The following is a 22,203-nucleotide window of genomic DNA, read 5'->3' on the forward strand; positions in this document are numbered from 1 at the left end:
AGCTAGATAAGATTTTAACAACTCTGAGATATTAGCTAAGTTCTCCCCAAACGAGCTTGATGGGCCGAATGGCCTCCTCTCGTTTGTAAATTTCTTATGACCTTATGTTCTTATGATATATATGGAGCCCTGGAGTACGTGAAACAGCAAGGACGAGAACGATTATAACTGACTCTGAGACTGCATTCAGAGCTCATGCTAATACAGTGGTGGTAAATTTAGACATTTTTTTAACATACACTAGATGATATTAAGTTAAAATGTTTTAGCGCAATTTTTTACTGCAACGTACAGTCAACCCAGCTGTGCATAACATGCAATAGCAATATTAACATCACACATCGGGGAGGTGTAGAATTGATATAATTGGTAGCAACAGCTCTATTCCAGAGTGAATTACATACCTTTCAATTAACTTTTCATTTACGCTAAATTGCTGTTATTAAAGGGCAATGTATCCTTTGCATCAAACTATTTTAAAAAGGTTGTGCCAGGAAAGTGCAGCTTGGGCAGCAAACTCTGTGTGGATCCTTGGAGCCCTGCTGGTCCATGAGGCATTGACCGGCTGGCCGGGGCCCAAACCCGCCAGCGCATACTGCCCTCTTCCACAAGTATGACCCCCTCCTGTCAGAGGCGTCAAAATACATTCGGCCTGCAAAGCAATTGTGCCAAAAGGTGGGTAATTATTTCTTTTAATTGCAGTTTATAATGTTTATTTTCACCTTGCGGTTTAAGCACTTCACTGGTTATTTGTCACAAATGTCCTTTATTTATTGACTTAATCGCAAAGTCATTGTAACACTGAAAATAGAATCGCAAATTACATATTAAAGTGGGACATTTAAAAGCTCCAGAAAGCTATTTTTCTAAAAGGAGAACTGGAGTAGCGGGTGGTGAACTCTGTGTGCTCAGTCCAAAGTGGACACAGCCACAAGCGGTTACCTGCTTCATGTAAGTTAATGACATATATAAACATATCGCTCCAAAACATTGTGGTTCTTGCTGTTTTCAGATTCTAGAAAGGGCTGTATTTATTCTTTCCTAATTCTGTTATTCATAATTTTTTTTTTATTATTTTATAATTATAATAAAATAACTGGAAGAGCCAATAAAAAAGTGTGTTAAATCAAAGCTCTGGGTTGTCTTTTGTTGATAGTCTATACCTGCTGTTTATCATTTATTCTTTCACTGGCAGGATGTAACATAAGTAATTCAATTTGTAAAGAAATGGTTAAAGTCCTAATTGTGACCACCTGTGGAACCCCATAAATAATATTTTCATACCCTGGTGTTCATATTCTATAATTTTATGCATTAGTTTTGGTTGAGGTGACTCAGGAGAAAGAGTCTTCACATAAAATGTAATCAATACAAACTCTTAGATAAACCTGGAGCTGCATTGTTGACTGTAACCAATGGCATAAAGACCGTGAGAGCAAACCAAGATAAATGAGTTCTGAGGGATAATTGCTTGCATGGTGTGCTGTTCATCCACAGGTTGACCCAATATATCGACTACTTTACTACTAGAGACTAGATACCCTGCTAATACGTCTAATTCATGCTGGATTCAATGAAGGAAACTGCACAAATCACCTCTTCAGAATAAATATAAACAAGATCATGTGCCTTACACATCTTCCCTTTTATTAAATACTCTCACACTGTTTCCAACGTTTTCACATTCGGGAATGAGAAAAGCCAGCAAAGCACAGACAAAATGTCAGGTAGCATTGGACACAGAAACACAGCAAAGCAGACACTCATCTGCTCGTGGTCAGGACACAGTCTGGGGTCAGCTGGAGATTAGCAACATTCCCCTGGGAAAGGGTTAGCTTTTTATTCTGTGTTTATTTGTAGGGCTATAAAAGTACACATATTCATCTGTGCTGTTTGGTTACATCATTTTCAGTTCAGTATGCACAAGGAAATGAATTAATCCATTGCTTGACATGGGAAGAACCTAAATTTACAAGTAGATGTTCACGATGGAAAATATTAGGCAGCGGTGGCCTAATGGTCATAGTGGCCCACTATGAGTAGGGAAGTCCACTTGTGATCAACAGGTCGCTGGTTGAAATCCCAGACCAGCAAGGTAGCACTGAGGTACCCTGAGCAGGGTACCGCCCCCAGGCACAGCTCTGTGGGCGCTGAAGTAGCTGCCCACTACTGTGTCACAATGTCACATATTGGGTTAAAAGCAGAGGACATATTTTGTGGTGTGTCAACAATGACAACTAATCACTTTCACATCATTATGCTAATTGTGGATGTGAGTTGGATACAGCTAATGCTGTCAGTCATAATCAGCAGTTCAAGGACATTTTGGTTTCCCAATAAATTATATCAAAACCGGAGAGAGTATACTTAATAAGACCAAGACTACCAGTTCTGTTATACCTGTAACAGCGCTTTAAATAAAATTTATGTTAGGACGTTGCTGTCTTGATGTGTCTGATGTGTCTGTGTCTCCTGGTTGTCCAAACTGGAACACAACGCACTCAGATATGGTGCTGGAAACACATCCAACATGCTAACTCATTTAAGACGACATCATCTGAGTATGTGAACACAACAGCCTCTGCACGTTAATCTCCTCGAGGTGCTTCTGCCAGGAAATTCAGACCGGGCTGAAAAAGGAGCAATGGCTATATGAGTGTTTATCGCTACAGATATGTGACCATTATGATTGTTGTGGTGCAGTGTTATTTCTGAATATTTATGTATTGTACATATTTCATTTTACAACATGCAAAGGAACATCTTTTAGGTTATGTTATCCAGACCTGTCAACAAACACATTGCCTATACAGTAACTGATTCTGAATCTGTTTGCGTTTGCAGTCTTAGTAATTTCAAAGCTGGTACTGTCTTCCCTTCTGTACCAAAATTGCACTGGACCATGAACCCAAAACTGAGGTTTGCAGTGAATCCTGCATTTTGTGTACCATTACACTCCTACTTATTTGCTCAACCCCAACCCTAATCAAAGAATCTTAATATTCATACCATAAAAATGGGTTCAATTGCTTTTAAAGTCTTTCACATAAGTATGACACTCCAAATAATATTAAAAAGCAATCAGATATAACTGTAATTATAATTGATAATATCATTCTGGATTATATATTAAGCATAGTTTTGTACGTTTCCCGTCAGACTGTATATTAAATGTACTATTTTCAAGTAATTTTCTTCCCGTGACTTGGAATTTCTCTCAAAATAATGTGCATTCCCCACACTGAACCTTAAAAACATTAACCTGACCTCAAACAGAATAGGGCTTCAGAGGACTTTACTCATCAAAAATCATCTGAGGAGGTCTAGAGCTAACAGACGTAAACACAGCTGCCTTTGGTGTCAGGTTCAAAATATGTTACGAAAAGTTAGTATCGAATACAAGTGCAACCTCAGGCCCTCTTTCCATGCTACCATGTCCTGCCCCTGAGAAAGTTCCTGCTCCTATATCACATGACATCTTGCAGTCTTTGGCACAGCAGAAAAAAGGGTGGTCAAGTTTGTTTGACTCATAACCTTAGCAGTAAGTGATACACTTAGAAAGAAATGTTCTGAAAGTTTACTTTTGCACATTTCCATATACACTAGAAGCTTAGAACTCGGACGCCTCTTAACTCGACAACTCAGACGTCGAACGGGGCAGTCGATTTCTTTCCAACTTCAGACCGATATCTTGGAACTCAACAGTTCCTGCTAAAACTTGTATGGATCGAAAGGGTTTAGTCGAAGAAATTCTAGCCGCAACCCGACCAAAAACTCAGAATACAATAAAACAAAACAGACGTGTTAAAACTTGTACTGATCGAGCCGCGTCTCCCCTTCCAAACAATTACCCCTCCATCCCTACTCCTCCTCTCCACCTGCCACTTCCAGTTTGCCATCAGCTCATCTGAATACAGGTATAGCACTCATACTGTAAATTGTCATTTATTTATTGCTTTTGTATGTGTGCTTTTTCCATGAATGTACAGGTATACCTCGTTAAACATTCGCATTGCAAAACAGGATGTTAAACGATTTTAATGTTGATCGAATTACCATAAAACTCCATAACAATTAATAAGTAAAATATAGTTAACCATAGTTCAGTACAGTACTGTAACATTATACGTCAGGCAGTGCTGTAAAGTACAGTGTCTTTGCTGGCTGACAACGCTACCTGCAGCCTGCCTGCACTACCTACCACTTGTCCGCACGTTTTAAAAAACAGCGGCCGCTACATACGGCATTAAAATACAGATTTTATTTATTATTGTAATATTTTTAGGCCACGCCCATTAACGTGAATGGACAATGATCAAATGGACGTTAAACCATGGATACCTGTTAATGATTTTTATTATTAGTTAGGTTGGTAGGTTGGTTTAAATAGACAATCATTTGGGGGTCTGGAATGGATTAAATTCATTTACATTATTTCTTAATGGGAAATTCGACTTGGACCTTGACCAAATCGCAACTCTTCCAGGTACCACTGTTCTTCATACTTTTATATTGCACAGATCATGTTAGTTTGATAGACTTTCCACCCTAATGTCATCTTCAAGCTACTTATTAGTTAATATCACTAAAACCAAAGAAGATCCATAGACATATTATGCAATGTTTATACAAAAAGACTGCCTGCTGTGTCACTGGGCCAACACAGTCACTGGGCCAACACAGTCACTGGGCCAACACTAATAAAGCATGCCAACTAGAAAAAAAATAAGTCAAGCGAAACACAGATGCTTTCTCTGCCTCAGCTGCACTGAGGTAATTGGTCAGTGGAGGCAGCATGTTGGTTGGCTGGGACGCTTTGACAGGCCTGATCAGACATGAAAGTGCAGGGAGGACCTCAGTCTGTATGGGTGCCACACATGTATAGGAGGAAAAAGGTATTAATGGCAGGCTTCTTCCTTGTGATATCATCAAAGCCTCCCAGTCAGAAAAATAAAATGTGATAAATGTGAACAATATTGAATTGTGCAGTGTCTACATAAGAGCCAGATTCTGGTACAGGTATCAGAAAGGAACTGAAAAAATCATAATCACTATATTATATTCAAATATGATCAAAATATGAAATTGTAAGACTGTCTGAGAATTACATTTCCATGAATCATTCAGGGTTTCTATCTGCAAAAAAATATTTATCCTTGAAGATGACAGACAGGAACTTTTTTTTTTTCTTCTGGATAATCCCCATTTACTGAATGAAATGCAGTTATTACTCTTTGAGCGCCCTAAACGTGAACATGAAATGTGAATTAATATGAAAATCACAGACTATCAGAATGAAACACATAAAGCACATCATATCATCCATCCATCTTCTGAAACCACTTGTCCTATTCAGGGCCGCGGGGGGTCTGAAGTCTATCTCAGAGGGTACGGGTACAAGGCAGGGAACAACCCTGGATGGTGCACCAACCCATTGCAGGCATAAATATCATTTGAACAAAATTTGTTTAAATTGCTTCTTATAATGTGAATAAGCCAGTAAGTGCGTAGAACTGCAAGATACAATGCACATATTAATAACAAGGCAGAGAGAGTGGCAGAGAAACAGTTTGAATAGATAGGAGGAGGTGGGTGATGAAGAGGACTCAATTCAATTCAATACATTTTATATATATAGCTCCTTTCACAACAGTGTTGCTCCAAGGTACTTTATATGAGTGTTGGGATGCATTCCTGCATCATAAAGAAAGAAAGAAAGAAAGAAAGAAAGCCAGCTGACAATGGAGGGGAGGAACTAACAACTCCAGCGTGTCCTGGGTCTGCCCCAGGGCCTCGTCCCAGTTGGACACGCCCAAAACACCTCCCTAGGAAGGCATCCAGGAGTCACCCTAGATAGATGCCCGAAACATCTCAGCTACCTCCTTTCGATGCAAAGGAGCAGTAGCTCTACTTTGAGCCCCTCCTGTATTTCTAAGCTCAGTTCAATTCAATTAAATTCACTTCAATTCAATTGAATTCAATTCACATTATTTATCTGCAAGGGGCAATTAGAAAGGCACATGGAGTAGCATAGCAACCATTCACACATAACAATAAATATAGAATAAAAAGACACAAGAAAGACAACACACATAGAAGGCTATGTGCTCTAATAAAGCTCCATTAAAAGGTTCCATTAGTTTGGTGGCGAATCACTGATGCTGAGAGTTGAGGAGCTGGACAGCTCTGGGGACAAAAGTTGCCCATGTCCTCTGTGTCCTGCAACGTGGACAGTGAAGCCTGCGCCCTGAAGGGAGCCACTCCAACGTGGGGAACAGGATGTGTGAGGGATCCTGTAAAATCCTGCAAGTTGCCCCTCACCCTTTCTGTAAGGCTGAGCCCACACACCCTGTGAAGGAAGATCATCTCTGTCTCCTTCTTTTGGTCACTAGCCAAAGCTTGTAACCATAGATGACAGTAGGAACACAGCTCAACTGGTAAATCAAAAGCTGTGAGTCAATGAGGAACATTCTGCTGTGTGCCACTTGCAGCATGACATGGGGATTACGCTCTTTGTTTTGCAAATGTTAGTTTGGCACATTTCATAAAATATACTTAACATTCTCAAGACTGTACGAGCATTTCTCAAAACACTTCATGCATATAACACAACACTAAGGTTTATTTGCAAAAACCCGAAACTTATCCAAAACAATTAACTCGTGTCTCAAAAGCAAATAATTCCACCAATGAATTAGTCAGTGCCACCAAAATGAAAAGTCAGATCATTTAAACCATGAGAGTTTAAATGCTTAGACATTTTGTCAGATTCTCAGTGTAAGTCTGCTCCTGAGCTCCAAAAATCTGAATGTAACACTTTATAATAATGTTCAGTTGTACCACACATATACGACTTTAGTTAAACATTAACTAATCATTTACAAAACCTCAATATGACATTTAGAAGCCCGTAGTTAATGATGAACAAATCATGTACAAATTCTTAAAATTATAAGCATGCAAATAAGGGTTAACTAATTTGCAAAACCTTAATAAACATTTTAAAATTATTAAAGGGGGAAATTATCATAAACAAATCATTACTAAATCATTACTCAGCTTGCAGTTAATGATGAACAAATCATTTACAAATTTTTAATCATTACAATCATTCTTAATCATGTCTATAAGAATCTATGAACACATCATTATGTAGTAATGATTTGGGTAACATTCCACGAATGATCTATAAGAATCATTGAACATATTCATAAAACATTATCACCATCTTTATTGTGAACTATGAATGCTTTATGAAGCTCTCATCTATAATGCACCATCAAAATGCAGTGTAAACCATCCTTAATTCTTATACCGACCATTATACTGTAAGGCATTATAAAGGTATCTATAATGAATTATAAATGATAGCTTCATTGGAGTTTAAGAAGTATTATAATCAAGATTACAATGCCTGATGACTGTCAGTAGAAGATGCTGTAATTCTTTAATAATTCTCATACGAACCATTATAATGTATTATGAAGGTATCTATAATGCATTATAGATAAAAGCTTTAAGTTTTGCCAATTGGTCTATATCAGACTACAGTATCTATTCATATTGGTAATTCATGAGTAAATGACAAAGCCTCTAGCATAGAGGTGAAAGGGGGCTAATATCATATGTGACAAAGAAGACTGCAGAGGCAGTTATCTCTCAGAAGCACTGCAGTCATTTACAAACCTTTTTGCCTGCCCCTAATCTGAAATGTAAAGAATTCCACACATGTAAATCTTTTACACACCATTTATAGATGCTCCTTACCTGATATAAATGATCTAAAAATGTATATAAAGTTATTTACACAAACCTTTTTTGCATCCCCCTACTCTAAAGTATAAACATAAAGTGTAAACATCACATTTAAATGTTTTACACAGTTTTTATACATTTGCCATAAGATTTATTGCGTGAGAGTCTGAAAGTGTGAGTGTCACACCAGATGCGTAAGTGTATGTGTTGGCGACTGTTCGCAATCCCGCTAGCTAGCTAACTGCTAACAAGGCTCATACGTAGCTATAGCCGGGAATCACACTTTTATTCCCTATATCTATGTTAGATATTTTACTTGCCAAAATGAAAGGCTTTTCCAGAAAACAAGTGTTTTGCATGTGGTGACTTACACAATGACCATAGTTTTGGGTGTAAAATAATTACAAGGGGAAACTACATAATCTATTTTGATCAACAAGACTAAAGCAACTGAAAATTGTGCCAAATGATGACAATTATACAAAACCATTTGCATATATGTACTAAACATTTGCATATATGTACTAACATGAAGCAATGAAATTATGTTCTGCTGTACAGAAGTGACATTGTGGTGTGGGGATTACACTTGTTGAAAATATTACTTGCTATTTCAGAAATGCCACAAAGCAATCAAGAAAAACTGTAATTAACTGCAAACTAAGTCTTAGTTTCAAGAAACGTAGAGATTTTGTACTTAGCAGCAAGTTGCCGAGCTCATTGTTAACATAAAATGATCTAAGCATTATTTGATAGTCTACATTACAATATCATTATAGTGTTCCCTATTTGTCCCGTTTTTCAGCTTCTTCGTGCGTGATGTTGCCATGTGGGATCACTATGTCAATGTAGTGAGACAGCAGGCATTACTTCTCCTTTTTGATGAGATCACTAAATCCAGACGATTTTCTGTCATGGATCAATCAGTTTCTACTGCCATGTCCCACATAATGCTTGTGTCACCAATGGTGATGCCAATTAATTGTCAACAGTTTCAGGTTGTTATTATTATTATTGTTATTATTATTATTGATTTGCCATTCAATCATTATTATCAATTATTATTATTGATTTGCCATAGACATACAAGTCTATTTAAAAACTACTTAAAAAGTACAATTTAACACACTCCAAATGTTTTTATTCATGAATAAATCAGTTTCCATCACATTACAGAGACAGTAGAGGTTACTAATGGAATCAGATGCCCTTAACACCACTGATATGTACTGTAATAGGACCAACCATTTTCACTGCTAATAATCAAGCAGGGAAACAATTTAAGCTGGACCCCATAAAGATTTCAAAACCTAAACCCATGTCAAGAGTTACTTGATTTTAAATTAAACATAAGACAAAAAATATGACTTTCCTAGTTGCTTTTCACATTAACAAATGATTTCCCAAGATGCTATATTTCACATTACCAATCCCTAAGTCCCTCTAAAGCACCCCGGATGAAAGCTGATATTACACTGTGTACACATTATGAATATAGATTATATATCCCGATATACCAGAGCTTGCTAATGATTGAACTGCATTGATGTTATTGTTCGAGTAAGGACACAAAAATGATGGGTGGCAGCTTCATAGTTAGAGTATTTCTTCTGTAACTCAGTTATGTAGTTATTTCAATTGTAAGGATCACACTAGCATCCAGTCCCCTGATTCCAACCTCAAAGAGGGAACACATGATGCAGAATTATTATCCAGCAACCCCAAGGGGATGAAGGGGAAAAAAACCATACATGAAGGTCCTGTCAATAACGCTGCAATATTTACAGAAGCGGGAAGGCAACACAAGCTCCAGTAGTACTGAATAATAAATCAGTATTGACTTGTATATGTGCACTACTGTGTGTGCAAGGAATCAGACGGGAGCCAGGCTGAATCTTTCCAGGTCGCAGGGATCGTATTGACTGGTTCTGTTACGCTGACCAGCAGATATGAATGTGGGAAAGTCTGAAGGAATTCGTTTTGCTGGGGTTCATAGGGAAAAAGCATTAGGCTATAATATACTGCCTGGGCTTTAGCCGATGTCGTAAGAAGATATTATGGTTTTACAAACACACGTATTTGATCTTTTCCTATTACAGACAACACTTCCACTACTATTACAACTAACATAGTTTGACAAACGAGACATATTTTTAAACCACAAGATAAGGATAAATAAAGCATAGAAGTACTAATATCTGCTGAACTGTGACAAAGTTGTTTCAGGAAGAAAAGATTTCAAAATGCTCAGCTCACAACAATAAGGTTTTTAGTAACGCTGAAGAGGGCCCAAAATATAGTACTACACTGTTATTTAATGTATTAATTAACCAGACGCTAAGTATTAGACATACTAATCTCATGTTTGTTCATCATTAATTATGCATAACGGTTCATGTATTTCATGCAGTTGCTATATTTGTTCATGATTTGTACTTGAGTAGTAACTGAGTTACTAAGGTACTTGTGTCCCAACTTGTTTCCCCAGGTTTTTTGCAGAATGTCATTATCGTGAGGGCAGATGGAGCAGCTGAAGTCAGAGTCCATGTGACTGATAGGGCTGACTGAGGAACTGACAAATGACTTCACTGCCCTCCATACTATACCATATGGACTTATTCATCTTAGCGGATTGATAGATCAGTGTAAAATATGCATTTTTACCTTCTGTACCCTTCCCTCATTAATATAATACATGGATTTACACCACTGAAAAATATACAATACTCATAGACAACACACTTAAAGTTATCATTAGGGGTACAAAGCATGTTGTGCTATAGACCTCTATTATTTTTGTTAGGATTTTGCCATCTGGCCCAAATCAGCAGAGTTGGGTAATTCAAGTCCGGAGAGTAAAAGTGCAGACCAGGATTATGTTTCAACCAACCAGCTGAGTACTGTGTGACTGCAAATCAGACAGTCAATGGGAAGCTTTACAGCTCAGTGTTTTACGTTTTGACCTGTATCTCCTGAACTGGTTTTTCCTCAGATATAGGTGGCCAAGTTCTACCAGCTTGCCAATCAGACTATTATACTCTGGCAGAATTTTTTTTAGCCAATTTACAAAATTTCCAAAACCTACTTTTGCAAGCTAGTCCTACCTCTTCCGACCAAATCAGACAAATGTGGTGTCAGACCAAACAGACCCCTGAGCTGATCAATAACAGTCAAGAAAATGCTGACTTTTGTCTACCAGACGGCCACTTCCCACGCTCAAATTGTGCCTCAATCACGCCACTTTTAATCAGACAGCTATAGTTCGGCAATACCTTTTTCGGCCTTAACCAAATTTGAAACCCTACCGCTCAGGATCATTCTGAGGACGCAGTAAAAGACTGGCTGCATTTTTTCAATAGGGGGTTCTACAGCTAACAACTGCCTATATCTCTTGACAACCTTGGAAAATCCAAGTAGAATTTGTCACATATGTACTATGACCAAGCCTGAGGTCAGCTATATACTACTGCAGTCAAATCTTATAAAACCCTGGGCACCATCAGCCAATCAATATCAAGCAGCTATTTCACAGGCTTAACAATCACCAATCCGAACCAAAACTAGATGTTCTGTTTCTCTACAGACCCACAGCACCCCATGGCCAGGGCACCGCAGTCTACCAGATGGGGGCGCTACAGGTACACAATTTGCATTTCTGCCTATTTCTCCTGAACTGTAAAGCTTGCAGTTAAAATTTCTTTCCCTGCCGATTTAGTGCATAATGTCAAATCAAATAACTTAAGAACTTGGTTCTAGCTCATTGCATTTTGTCCTATTTCATATAAGCATGAAAACAGCTTTTTAGATCACGTGCCAAGATTTTAACCCAGCCTACACAAGGTTCCACAGGGTGTTACTGAGCTTCAAATTGTCAATAAAACCGTTAAAACAAAAATAAAACCCTTAACCTAAAAAAACCCTTAAAAACACCATTCTGTTGTATTATATTGTTAAAGGAACCTAAAACTTTCAAATGACACAATGAAAGTGACAATACTTTTCACTACCCCTTGAGATTCTGAGCCTCTTGACAGATTAGAGAAATAATATTTTATCTTAACTTGGTTAGATGCTACAAGCTAAATAAATGCATGTTTGTTAGGCCACAAGGTTTTTTCAGGTGCCTGGGTGTTACCGTTGCAAAGACACAGGCATCTGAAAATGGCTGACCAAGCATTTTTGAAAACGAATGGAAAATGTCATTGAATTTCAAGCCAGAGTAACTCCTAAACCATACGAGTGAGGCAAGAGAGTATTGGCCCAGGGGCAAACAAAATGCCACAAAGTGGCTCAATTCTGAGATGGCAGAGCGTGGACGACACCAAATAATGCCAGAATGACTCACATACTGTACAGTACAAGTCAATTATGTTCACATATTTCAAACATAATGTGAATTTCTGCAAACGGGTACAGTCTCGTCTGACAGCATCAGCACCGCAGATATGTTGGGGTTATTCTCCCATTACCACAACAAATTAATTTTCTCTCATTTTTTAAAATGAAATTGAAGACATACTGAAATTATACAATCTCATTGTTTAAACCAGGGCTATGCAACTCAAGGGCGGAGCATTACTGATTCTCCAGCCTTCCTTTAGCTGCAAGCCTGGTGTGAAGCCTCTCTGGCCAATCAGAATCAGTAACTATTAAAGAAACTGCCTGGATTCGGAATCGAGGTTCAGAGTTTAACAGCCCTGGTCTAAACTGTTGATTTTCTCTGGGGTAGTTAATCAGTTTTATTATATTCTCATTTATTTCTGTAATAAACAAAAATATTTCACCAAATCCAGGGCAAGAGTTTCAGAGATGTGAAAAAATTACAAAACCAACAGAAAAAAATATAAAAATATAACAAATTCTCTATATATTTGAATATTATCATACAAATTGTTTAATGTGGGTTACATGCAATAAAGTTGACATTTATAAGCATTTTACAGTTTTCCTTTTTTTTACCCATAAAACTGTTACAGTTATTAGATTTTTGTCCATCTCTTTAAAGAAAAATCAATAAATCAAAGCAACAAAATTAGACTTAGTTTTAGTATACCTAAAAAGTTAAGATGATGTTAATTGTGCTGCATGAAAAAAACAAACCCCGTATTTAATTTTTTTTTTTCGAAAAAATTAATGCAATTAATGCTGACAAACAGGCTGTCACCAAACTGATCCAGTTACTCGTGAACAAGATTTCAACCATGTCACACACCATAATTACTTTACAATTGACAATTATTTCAAAAACTTCTCATTGCATATAGTGTATTAGAAATGCTATTAGAAAACCTATGAACATAAGTATATACCACAAACTGCAATATGCCATATGATTAGCTTTTCGCTATGGAAAACGGTTGGACGTATCATCTGTGTTTCTTGAATGCTATGCCTGAGAGCTACACTCTCTGCCCTCTACTGCAGAAAAGTAAGAGAAAGGAATCAAGCCACATAGAACACAAAGGGAGTCAGAGAAGTGCTGAGAGTCTGCGAATGGCAGGGTGGCGGTGACTCGCTGGCCCTGGAAAAGCTGATGGAGCCCAGGGATGGTGTCACTGCAGCTGCGCGTCAGTAATGAGGACCTCCAGCTGAATCGCACTTCCAGGTGCTCACGAGGATGGCCCCGTTTCTCTGCTGCTGCTATTTTCAGCTCTGCCTCGGTCCTGCAGCTACCCTGCCTCCCAATAGACAGTCCCACCTCCTCCTGGGGACTCCTGGAGGTCAGGAAGAATTCCACGGGGCTTCATAAACCAGACCACTAAGTCTTCTCCCTGAGGAGATACTGGAGTGACAGGTATTCTGCCTGTTGAACTGAACGCAGCAGTTTTGGATTGGCAGTAATTCCATGTGTTTGGTACGTTGTGTCTACCTGAGCTTTCCTCTACAGTTGACACATACACACAGACATACACATACACATATACATAGACATATAGTCCATGTATTCATATCTTCATGGGGACACTCCGTTCATTTGTATGTATAACCCTAATCCCAACTATGACAACCCTAACCTTAACCATAAGGTTGCAAAATTGAGGTTATCCTTCTGGGGACCAAGAGTGTCTCCACAAGGTAAAAAATATTACAGGTTTTTATCACATTGTGGGGAAATCTGATCCCCGCAATGTAATAATTACAAAAACACAGGCACCCATAGTAATCATACAAGCACACCTCTGTATGAGCAAACTGAGACAAAATCACACCGTGCCCTACCCCAGCTACACTTAACTTTAAACAGTAAATCACAGAGTAATTTACTTGTGAATAATAAGTTGACCTTTTGATTATACTGCAGAAAGAATTTGAAATTTTGAAATACTGTCAAAATACTGTATAGCAGGGATGCCCAACCTTACTCCTGCAGATCTACCACCCTGCAGAGCTTAGCTGCCGCCATAATTTAACACATCTGATCCTTCAGGTGCAATCAGGTCTTTCAGTAGCATCTCAGTGTAAGAGCCAGCTCAGCTTCAGATCCCTGCCGTATACCGTGGTATAATGTCTGGATGACTGCACAGTTGTCCATTTGTATTTCAATAAATCGGTAACTATGCATGATTTGCTGTAAATGATGTGGATACACTGTAAATAATGTGATTTTATATGCTCAAAATGTGTTCTACGCAGCTACAAGGTTTTGCAAATACAGAAACAATTGTCATCCTTGTCGCCAACCTTTCTCTGTTTTTTTTTTGTTGTTGATAAAAACGCCAAGACCAACTAATTTTTTCAGTGATACACACAGCCCAGAAATTCTCTCTTTGGACTGTAAATCTACACCGTTAATCTGGCTGCTTCTAATTTATTCCCTTGACAGTCAGTGGGCTGCAGCTTGAGAAAAAGCCCAGAGAGATTTCTAGCACAACATACATTCCCTACCAGCAAATATATCACCAGAATCAGTACGACCTTCATCCAAAGGCAATATATTTGGATGTGTCCGAATAATAAAACCTAAGAGATGCTTGTACAAGTTGTAAAAATTTAATATGCCAAATAATTTTTAAAACGAAATATATAACATGATTACAATCACAATGAACAAAATCCCATCAGAATTCCATGGTCTCTGCTGCAGAGTACAGTTGCATATATGTAATGATAAAGACCCTTATGCATGTGGATGTATACCCCTATATGTATGTATTTATGCGTGTGTCCATGTGTGTGGATGTATACCCCTATATGTATGTATTTATGCGCGTGTCCATGTATGTGAATGTATACCCATATATATGTGCATTTATGCGTGTGTCCATGTGTGTGGATGTATACCCCTATATGTATGTATTTATGCGTGTGTCCATGTGTGTGGATGTATACCCCTATATGTATGTATTTATGTGTGTGTCCATGTGCGTGGATGTATACCCCTATATGTATGTATTTATGCGTGTGTCCATGTGTGTGGATGTATACCCATATATGTATGTATTTATGCGTGTGTCCATGTGTGTGGATGTATACCCCTATATGTATGCATTTATGCGTGTGTCCATGTATGTGAATGTATACCCATATATGTATGTATTTATGCGTGTGTCCATGTGTGTGGATGTGTACCCCTATATGTATGTATTTATGCGTGTGCCCATGTATGTGAATGTATACCCATATATATGTGCATTTATGCGTGTGTCCATGTGTGTGGATGTATACCCATATATGTATGCATTTATGCGTGTGTCCATGTGTGTGGATGTATACCCATATATGTATGTATTTATGCCTGTGTCCATGTGTGTGGATGTATACCCATATATGTATGTATTTATGCGTGTGTCCATGTGTGTGGATGTGTACCCATATATGTATGTATTTATGCATGTGTGCGAACGCTGACCCTTAGCGCAGCCTGCAGGTGGATCGTGGCCTGTGTCTGCTCCATTAGGGCCTTTTCCTCCAAAAAGTGGGGCGCAGAGCCAGGTAAGTACACAAGAAACCCAGTTAAACCTTGACAGTGTGGGAAACTGTGCACCAGAAAAGCTGCAATATGTGCACTATTAACTGCAACAAGTCTTAGTTAAAATCTTAGCTTGCAATCTCTCATAGTGATCATTTTCATATTCTCCTTGCCTAAGGCTCTTGAAACGTGCACTTTTGATACATCTTTCATAAGCAAGACAATGCCAGATGCCAGATGACTTTCATTAGCGATTGTGACTGTGAGAATCGAAGATAAATCCAGTAAAAACGCAACTGCTCCTGAAATGTGTTCATGCACCCCACATTCATAAATCATAAACAATACAATTTTTGATTGTCGTCCTTTAATTTTACAACAGAACACCTTTCTCAAAGCATAATGACACATGAAGAACATTCAAGGGTGTGAGTTCATATTAACTGTTGAATGGAAGAATATTTTTATGGTCATTGTTTAATCTACTGGTCACCAGCAACAGGACTTGGGCACATGGGCACGCGGCGACCAGCAGAGAGAGTCTGAGTGAAGTTTGTAGAGAATTCGGAGTCCATGTGTTGGTGTCATTTTAGTTTTTAAGCGACGTTTCTTTTAAACGTCCCAAGTGCCACTTATTCACAGTTGATATACTGTCCCTAGCTGTTTGATGGATGTTTTTTTTATTCTCTTATGAACTCCTACCACATCCATGGAGCTGCTATCTAAGGAAGTTACAGTATACCAGAGGCATGCTGTTGCAGCTGAACTGGGCGGGGCTTGGGCGCAGGATAGATATAACACAACTACCAAATCTTACTCTGAAAGATGGACTGGGGGTACAAGGAGAGTTAAAAAGAGGAAGTAGGGTAAACGGGGTGGCGTCAGACAATCCCTGCTGTTCATAAAAAGAAGCTCAATCAGATTCCTTTTCCCTCGATGATGTTGGACTATGTCCAGTGACCGAAGAACAAAGTGGACAAGCTCCAGGGAAACGTTTGGATTCTTGAAACGGTTGTATTCTTAACTTTTTAACCAACAGAGACACAAAGAGTTCTGTAAATGTAGGTCTATCTGACCAGGTTTGCACTTCACAAGGATGTGTGCTTCCACCTCTATTACACATCCTTTAGACAAATGTGTGTCAGAGTAGGTGGGAAAGAGGGACCATCAATTAAGTTTGCCGATGACTCCATCACGCATCATGTTAGCTTGCTTCTGAACAACAAGACTGGCCATGGTCCGATCATTGATATATTCAGCTGAATATATTAAAGATCAAAGACATGCTCATTGATTTTAGGAAAAAATGCCCATGTACAGGAAATCACATCTATTAGAGGCCAGACAGTTAAATGTGTGCAATTTTAGATACCCGGGAACAATTATTGACCAAAACCTCACCTTTGAAGGCAAATATGTAGCAATGTGCAGAAAGGGGCATCAGCACCTGTTCTGTGTGAGGAAACTGAGTCGGTTCCACATTGATAAATCCATAATGATCTTATTTCACTATGCTTTTATTGAATCAATTTTATTATTTCTCTTGGTGTCATGGATTGGAAACCTTTCCCAAAAGGGAAAAAAAAATTCACTTAATCAAACACTCAAGTGGTCCAGTAGGCTGACTGGTGAGACACATTAATCTGGAGACCCTGCAGGTTTACAGTCCCAAGGTGCAGAACACAACAATACAAAAACAGTTTGGCTCCAGCAGCCATCACACAAATGAAGAATAAGTTTCAGTCATAGTAAAACAGTATTTCATTTTACTGTATTTAAACTGTTATATTTTTTATAATTATTGTCTCAAGTTGCCTGTGCTGTAAGATGAATGTGTGATACGTGTCTGTCTGTAATGTGTGTCTATGGATGAAGACTGTTCACTGCAGACCTAATCTACCTACTGGTGCAAATAAAGTAACCTGACCTGAAGCTGATCAATGTCTAAATATGATCGTAAATGTACAATTTCAGTCATAACATGATGAAGAGATAATGCTGAGGTGGGGCAAAAGAGCAAAACTTATTTCCACCCAAAAATGTCGCAAGGGGGTGGGATGTGTACCCTGGTATATTAGCATGACACAGGCTTGAGAAGAGGATCTGAGCTGTCAGCCAAACCCAGCAAGGTAGGTCTGCCACACAAGCCTAATGAAAGGATGACCATTAAACCCACTATAACCTGCATCCTGTTTACTATGGCCCTTCAGTAAATCAGACGAGGGAAATCAGTAGGATTGTTAGGGGAAGGAAACAATGAAAAGGCCCCGCATGGCAGATAACGTGAGCGCTGTGGAGACATAAAGAGGCACCGTAATAAGCAGCCGTGCTCATGAGCTGCAGGTGGGATTGTAGTAAATTTCCATTACTGAGCTGCTGGGGTCAGACTGCTGTAGAGGTGAGCGGGACTTAAGCTGGAAAAGACATCTGCTTTATTATGCCCTTCAGAGGAAGCATTTTCTTTATTTAGCAGATGCTTTAGCTAAAGCAACATGAGGCAAATAACACATTACAGACATGACTAACATACGGCTGTCGAGAGGACGACTAGGCGTAAGGGCGGATAGGCGGAGCTTCCAGTGAATGCCCAGGTACGAGTGTAAGCAGTATCTGCCAGACTTAGCTTTAGTTGATGTGAAATGATATTTGTGTGATCGGAAGATAGAGTTTCTTTTAACAACACAACATTATTAAAACAGAATTAATTTTAAGACCTTGCCTTTGGCAACACACTCACTAGCCAACATGCCTGGTAGTCATGCTTATGCATGTCATTCAGCATTCACTAATTAGTGAATTCACTAATTCACTATTATCCCGTATCTGTCTACTCACTCTTACTGTACTACTGCTGCTTATGTTCTTTTGCACCCTAATGTTTTGTTGTATTTCTATTTTATATTACCTGTAAATTATATTACCCAGAATTTGTACTTTTACAGTGCTGATATTTAACATTTTTATACTTCTTTCACTTGTCCTATATGTGTAATGTATGTTTATATGTGTAATTTTAAATATAATTCACCATTTGAGGCTGACGCAGTTGCAATCTCTTGTGCCTGCACAAGGACAACAAAGTTCTTGAATCCGAATCTGAAGTCATTACAAAAACCAGGAGGGAGATATTGTACTGTGGGAGGGAGATGTTGTACTGTGGGAGGGAGATGTTAAACGCCGCTTTGTCTGTTTCCTGGGCTGTGTCGGAGTGGAGTTTTCTGGATTGGTTCTACTCCACCAGGGTCTACTGTCTGAGAGGAGTCAGTTGCCTAGCAACACATTAACTGCCACCTTGTCCACCATCACTTTCATGAGTGGCCAGCTGCAATGCATATCTGCTGTATGTGGTGGTAATGATATATCTCCAGGGGTTATTGATCTGATCTTCCTGGTGCAGACTGCTGGCATTCATATGCCTTACATGTGACACCAGACACTGAAACGCAGACATCTTTCTGAGAGATGAAGAGAAGTAAAATCCACTCTACTTTTAGTTTGCACCTTCTGTAGAGTGAAAAATGTCTTAGCCCTGGTAACGCTAACCAAAAAATACTGAACAACTAAGAGGCACCACAGCCATTCAAACAAAATAAACCATAAAGCCGAAGAATACTTTGCCTTTTCACTATAAGTGAAAGTGACATTATTCTGCTCACGAAGTCCTCTGTTGACCAAGAGCAGAAAAAAACTCTCTAAGGAATGATCAGCCCTGGTTTTCAGTGCTGCACGATTATATGAGTTTTGCCATTAATTGCTTTATTATACTAATCGTTTAAATAATAAGTCATATCACCTGGGGTTTCAGCTGTTAGTGAACTACTAAGTGATCATCACTGATGAGGCACATAAGCATTTCCTAGAGAATTTTGGGACATTTACATGGAAAATACATCAACAAAGAGAGGGAATATTTCCAAATATGGGCAGTTGCCATGTCATGAACAAGATCCATTCTTTTTGTCGAATTTGTAGGTAAGTCGGAACAATAATAACGCAGAACATCATAATAGCAATTATATAGTAATAAAAGTAAGTACATAGAGTACTGTACTGTACCTCGAGCCAAAGAACCACTGAAGCCTCGCAATGTTTTCACGAGTGTCACAAAGTAGTGCGTGCATTTAGCTCTAATTTTACAATAGGCTTTACGGCAGTCCGTTCGTAACCACGAATTGTCCTTAAGTCAAATGTTCTTGACCCAGACGAACTGCCTGCAAGCAACGGTTTTGCTGCATGCTTAAGATAAAAAGAAATTGCATCAGTTATGTTATTTTGCAAAGCAGAGCGACTTGGTGATATTCGCCCATTCGGGCCCCATTACACCTAGAGGCTGTAAATAACCCTCCATTACAGTTCTTAAGTTGTTCTTGCATGGGAACACTGGTAGGTAGCTGTGGTATTAGCCAGCTTGTGGAGCTGCTTTAGATGCTGAGCTCCAGGAAAATATAGACAGTTGCTGAGCATATCTGTGTATCTGATTAGTTAAGAAGACAAATGATAGTAATCAAATCCATGATAAAAAAATAATAATAATGGCTGTGACTGGGTGCATGAATCAGTCACAATAGGTCACAGCAGTTAAAGGAGACTTACCTGTCAATAATGACTGGGTCAGATGGTGTCTCATTCCGATTCCCGCAGCTCTTTTTGTCACAACATCGACTGAAAGAAAAGATAAATGTTACTTTGAAAATGGCCATTCACAGGGCATGAGGTATAGCTATTCTTGTGAAGTTGAACTTGTTAGTTTTGTCATTATAAAAGTAAGCAGCAATTTCCAAAATGTATAAATAAGCAGTTACTAGAAAGGATGCTGTCACCTGCTCTGCCCATCTAACCCGCACTCCTCACACACTCACAAACCTGTACAATTTCTGGAAGTATTGGATGGGTCACCTGGAAATGTGAAAGACAATAAATGTGTTTTTACCTGCATGAGTCATAGCTGTGACACTAAACTCTGAAACTACGCCCATTCTTTTAATGCACATTCCACTTACATGGCTTTGACTTTAGGAGAGTTTTTGAAATGGTTAAGCTGACACATTTTAGCAGACATACCAACAAAGTTTTACACCAACATGAAAATCATTTAAATATCATTTTCTATGGCTGCCTAAGAGTTTTGTGCAGTACTGTATATATACACCTCTGGGTCCGTATCACCTGTGTGAATGTCCCCCCCCCCCCAATATATTTCATATTGTAGCCAAATGGTTTGTGTCGCATATGTGCTGGTTTGTGAATTAGAAATTTTGGTTTGTGCTGCTTTAGTTTCAGAGATACGTTTCCTTACATGGTGATGTCACCACCGTGAAGTTGGTCCCCTATTTGTGTGCAGTTTGTACCAAACCGGTCTTTTGTGCTGCATTTGTTCCTGTTTGTGTTGTTGGACTTCTCCTGTGTGTTGCTTTCATTTTTGAAATATAATTAATGCTTATGTACATGATAATGTGACACCCCCCTGAAGTTGCCCCCCATTAGCTTCCGATTTCTATATACCAAACCAGTGTCGATCCTTTGTGTCACGTTTGTGCCGTCTAAAATGTTTCATGCTGCTATTCTTATCATTTTGCTCAGGTGCCCAAGTCTATATAATAATGCATAATATGTCTCCCATTCCAAATTTAATGTCCAGGACTTTTTTAATAGGCAATTTAGTTGCAATGTACATATTTAATACAATTTCTATATTTCCACATCCGATACTTTTTTATGAATTTACCTTTTGTTTTAATTAGTAGGCTGCCCAGTTAGTTACATTACTATTTTCCTACATTCCATCGCAACACAAACACACAACAAAAGCAGTCATAGCAGGAAAGCACACCTATAGTTTCCTGTGCTGGATATATTATGAGGACCCCTGTACCCTCCACTGACGACATCTTACTCAAGCACTGTATCCGCAAGGCCCCCAGCATTGTGGAAGACCCCACTCATCCTTCACGCTCTCTCATTTCCCCCTTGTACCTAGCAGAAGGTAGAGGACTATCCAGGCAACCTCTGTCATGTTCTACAGCAGCTTCTTCCCCAAAACTTTTAGAACTCTTTACTGGCCCCTTTATAAACCTGGCTAACCACCAGTACTAGCCACTGTATCCAGTGCACATTGCTCTCACTGCATCTTTTCCTACATCTTTGTCACATCTGTCATATTGCTACATCTGTTGTACTCATGTATTTGTTCCCTTTTGTTAATCAAGATTTTTACATTCTCAAGCATATCTGTTACACTCTCTTGGGTACCCATATCTGTTACACTCTGTGGGTACCCCTACCTCCCGCATGAGTTAATGTATGTATATTCTATTGTCAATATGTGTTATAATTCTCCTTATTTTCCTCTCCTTCATGTGTTGCCTTGTCTTTGTTCAATCTCTTCACTTTATGTATATATCCTGCACCGCAGTCCAGGAGAATGTTATTTTGTGCCACTGTATGCTGTGTGGATTTTATACAGATGGTACAATAAAGACCCATTTACGACTTGACCAGTTATCACTGTCATTATGACCCTTAAATGCCAGCTCCTGTCG

At 38.8% G+C, this 22,203-nt stretch overlaps 1 protein-coding gene across 8 annotated transcripts in view; it reads right to left on the bottom strand.

The window, feature by feature from the left end:
• LOC111845812 (transcription factor COE3-like) overlaps positions 1 to 22,203 on the bottom strand; it is a 107,334-nt gene that overhangs the window by 59,217 nt on the left and 25,914 nt on the right. For all 8 annotated transcript variants that reach the window (XM_072707122.1, XM_072707118.1, XM_072707117.1 and 5 more), the window contains exon 6: positions 20,258 to 20,326. In XM_072707122.1, coding sequence (XP_072563223.1) covers positions 20,258 to 20,326 — 69 coding nt within the window. The remainder of the gene's footprint in view (positions 1 to 20,257; positions 20,327 to 22,203) is intronic.

This window comes from Paramormyrops kingsleyae, chromosome 25 (genome assembly GCF_048594095.1).
Source record: "Paramormyrops kingsleyae isolate MSU_618 chromosome 25, PKINGS_0.4, whole genome shotgun sequence".
Classification (NCBI taxonomy): domain Eukaryota; kingdom Metazoa; phylum Chordata; class Actinopteri; order Osteoglossiformes; family Mormyridae; genus Paramormyrops; species Paramormyrops kingsleyae.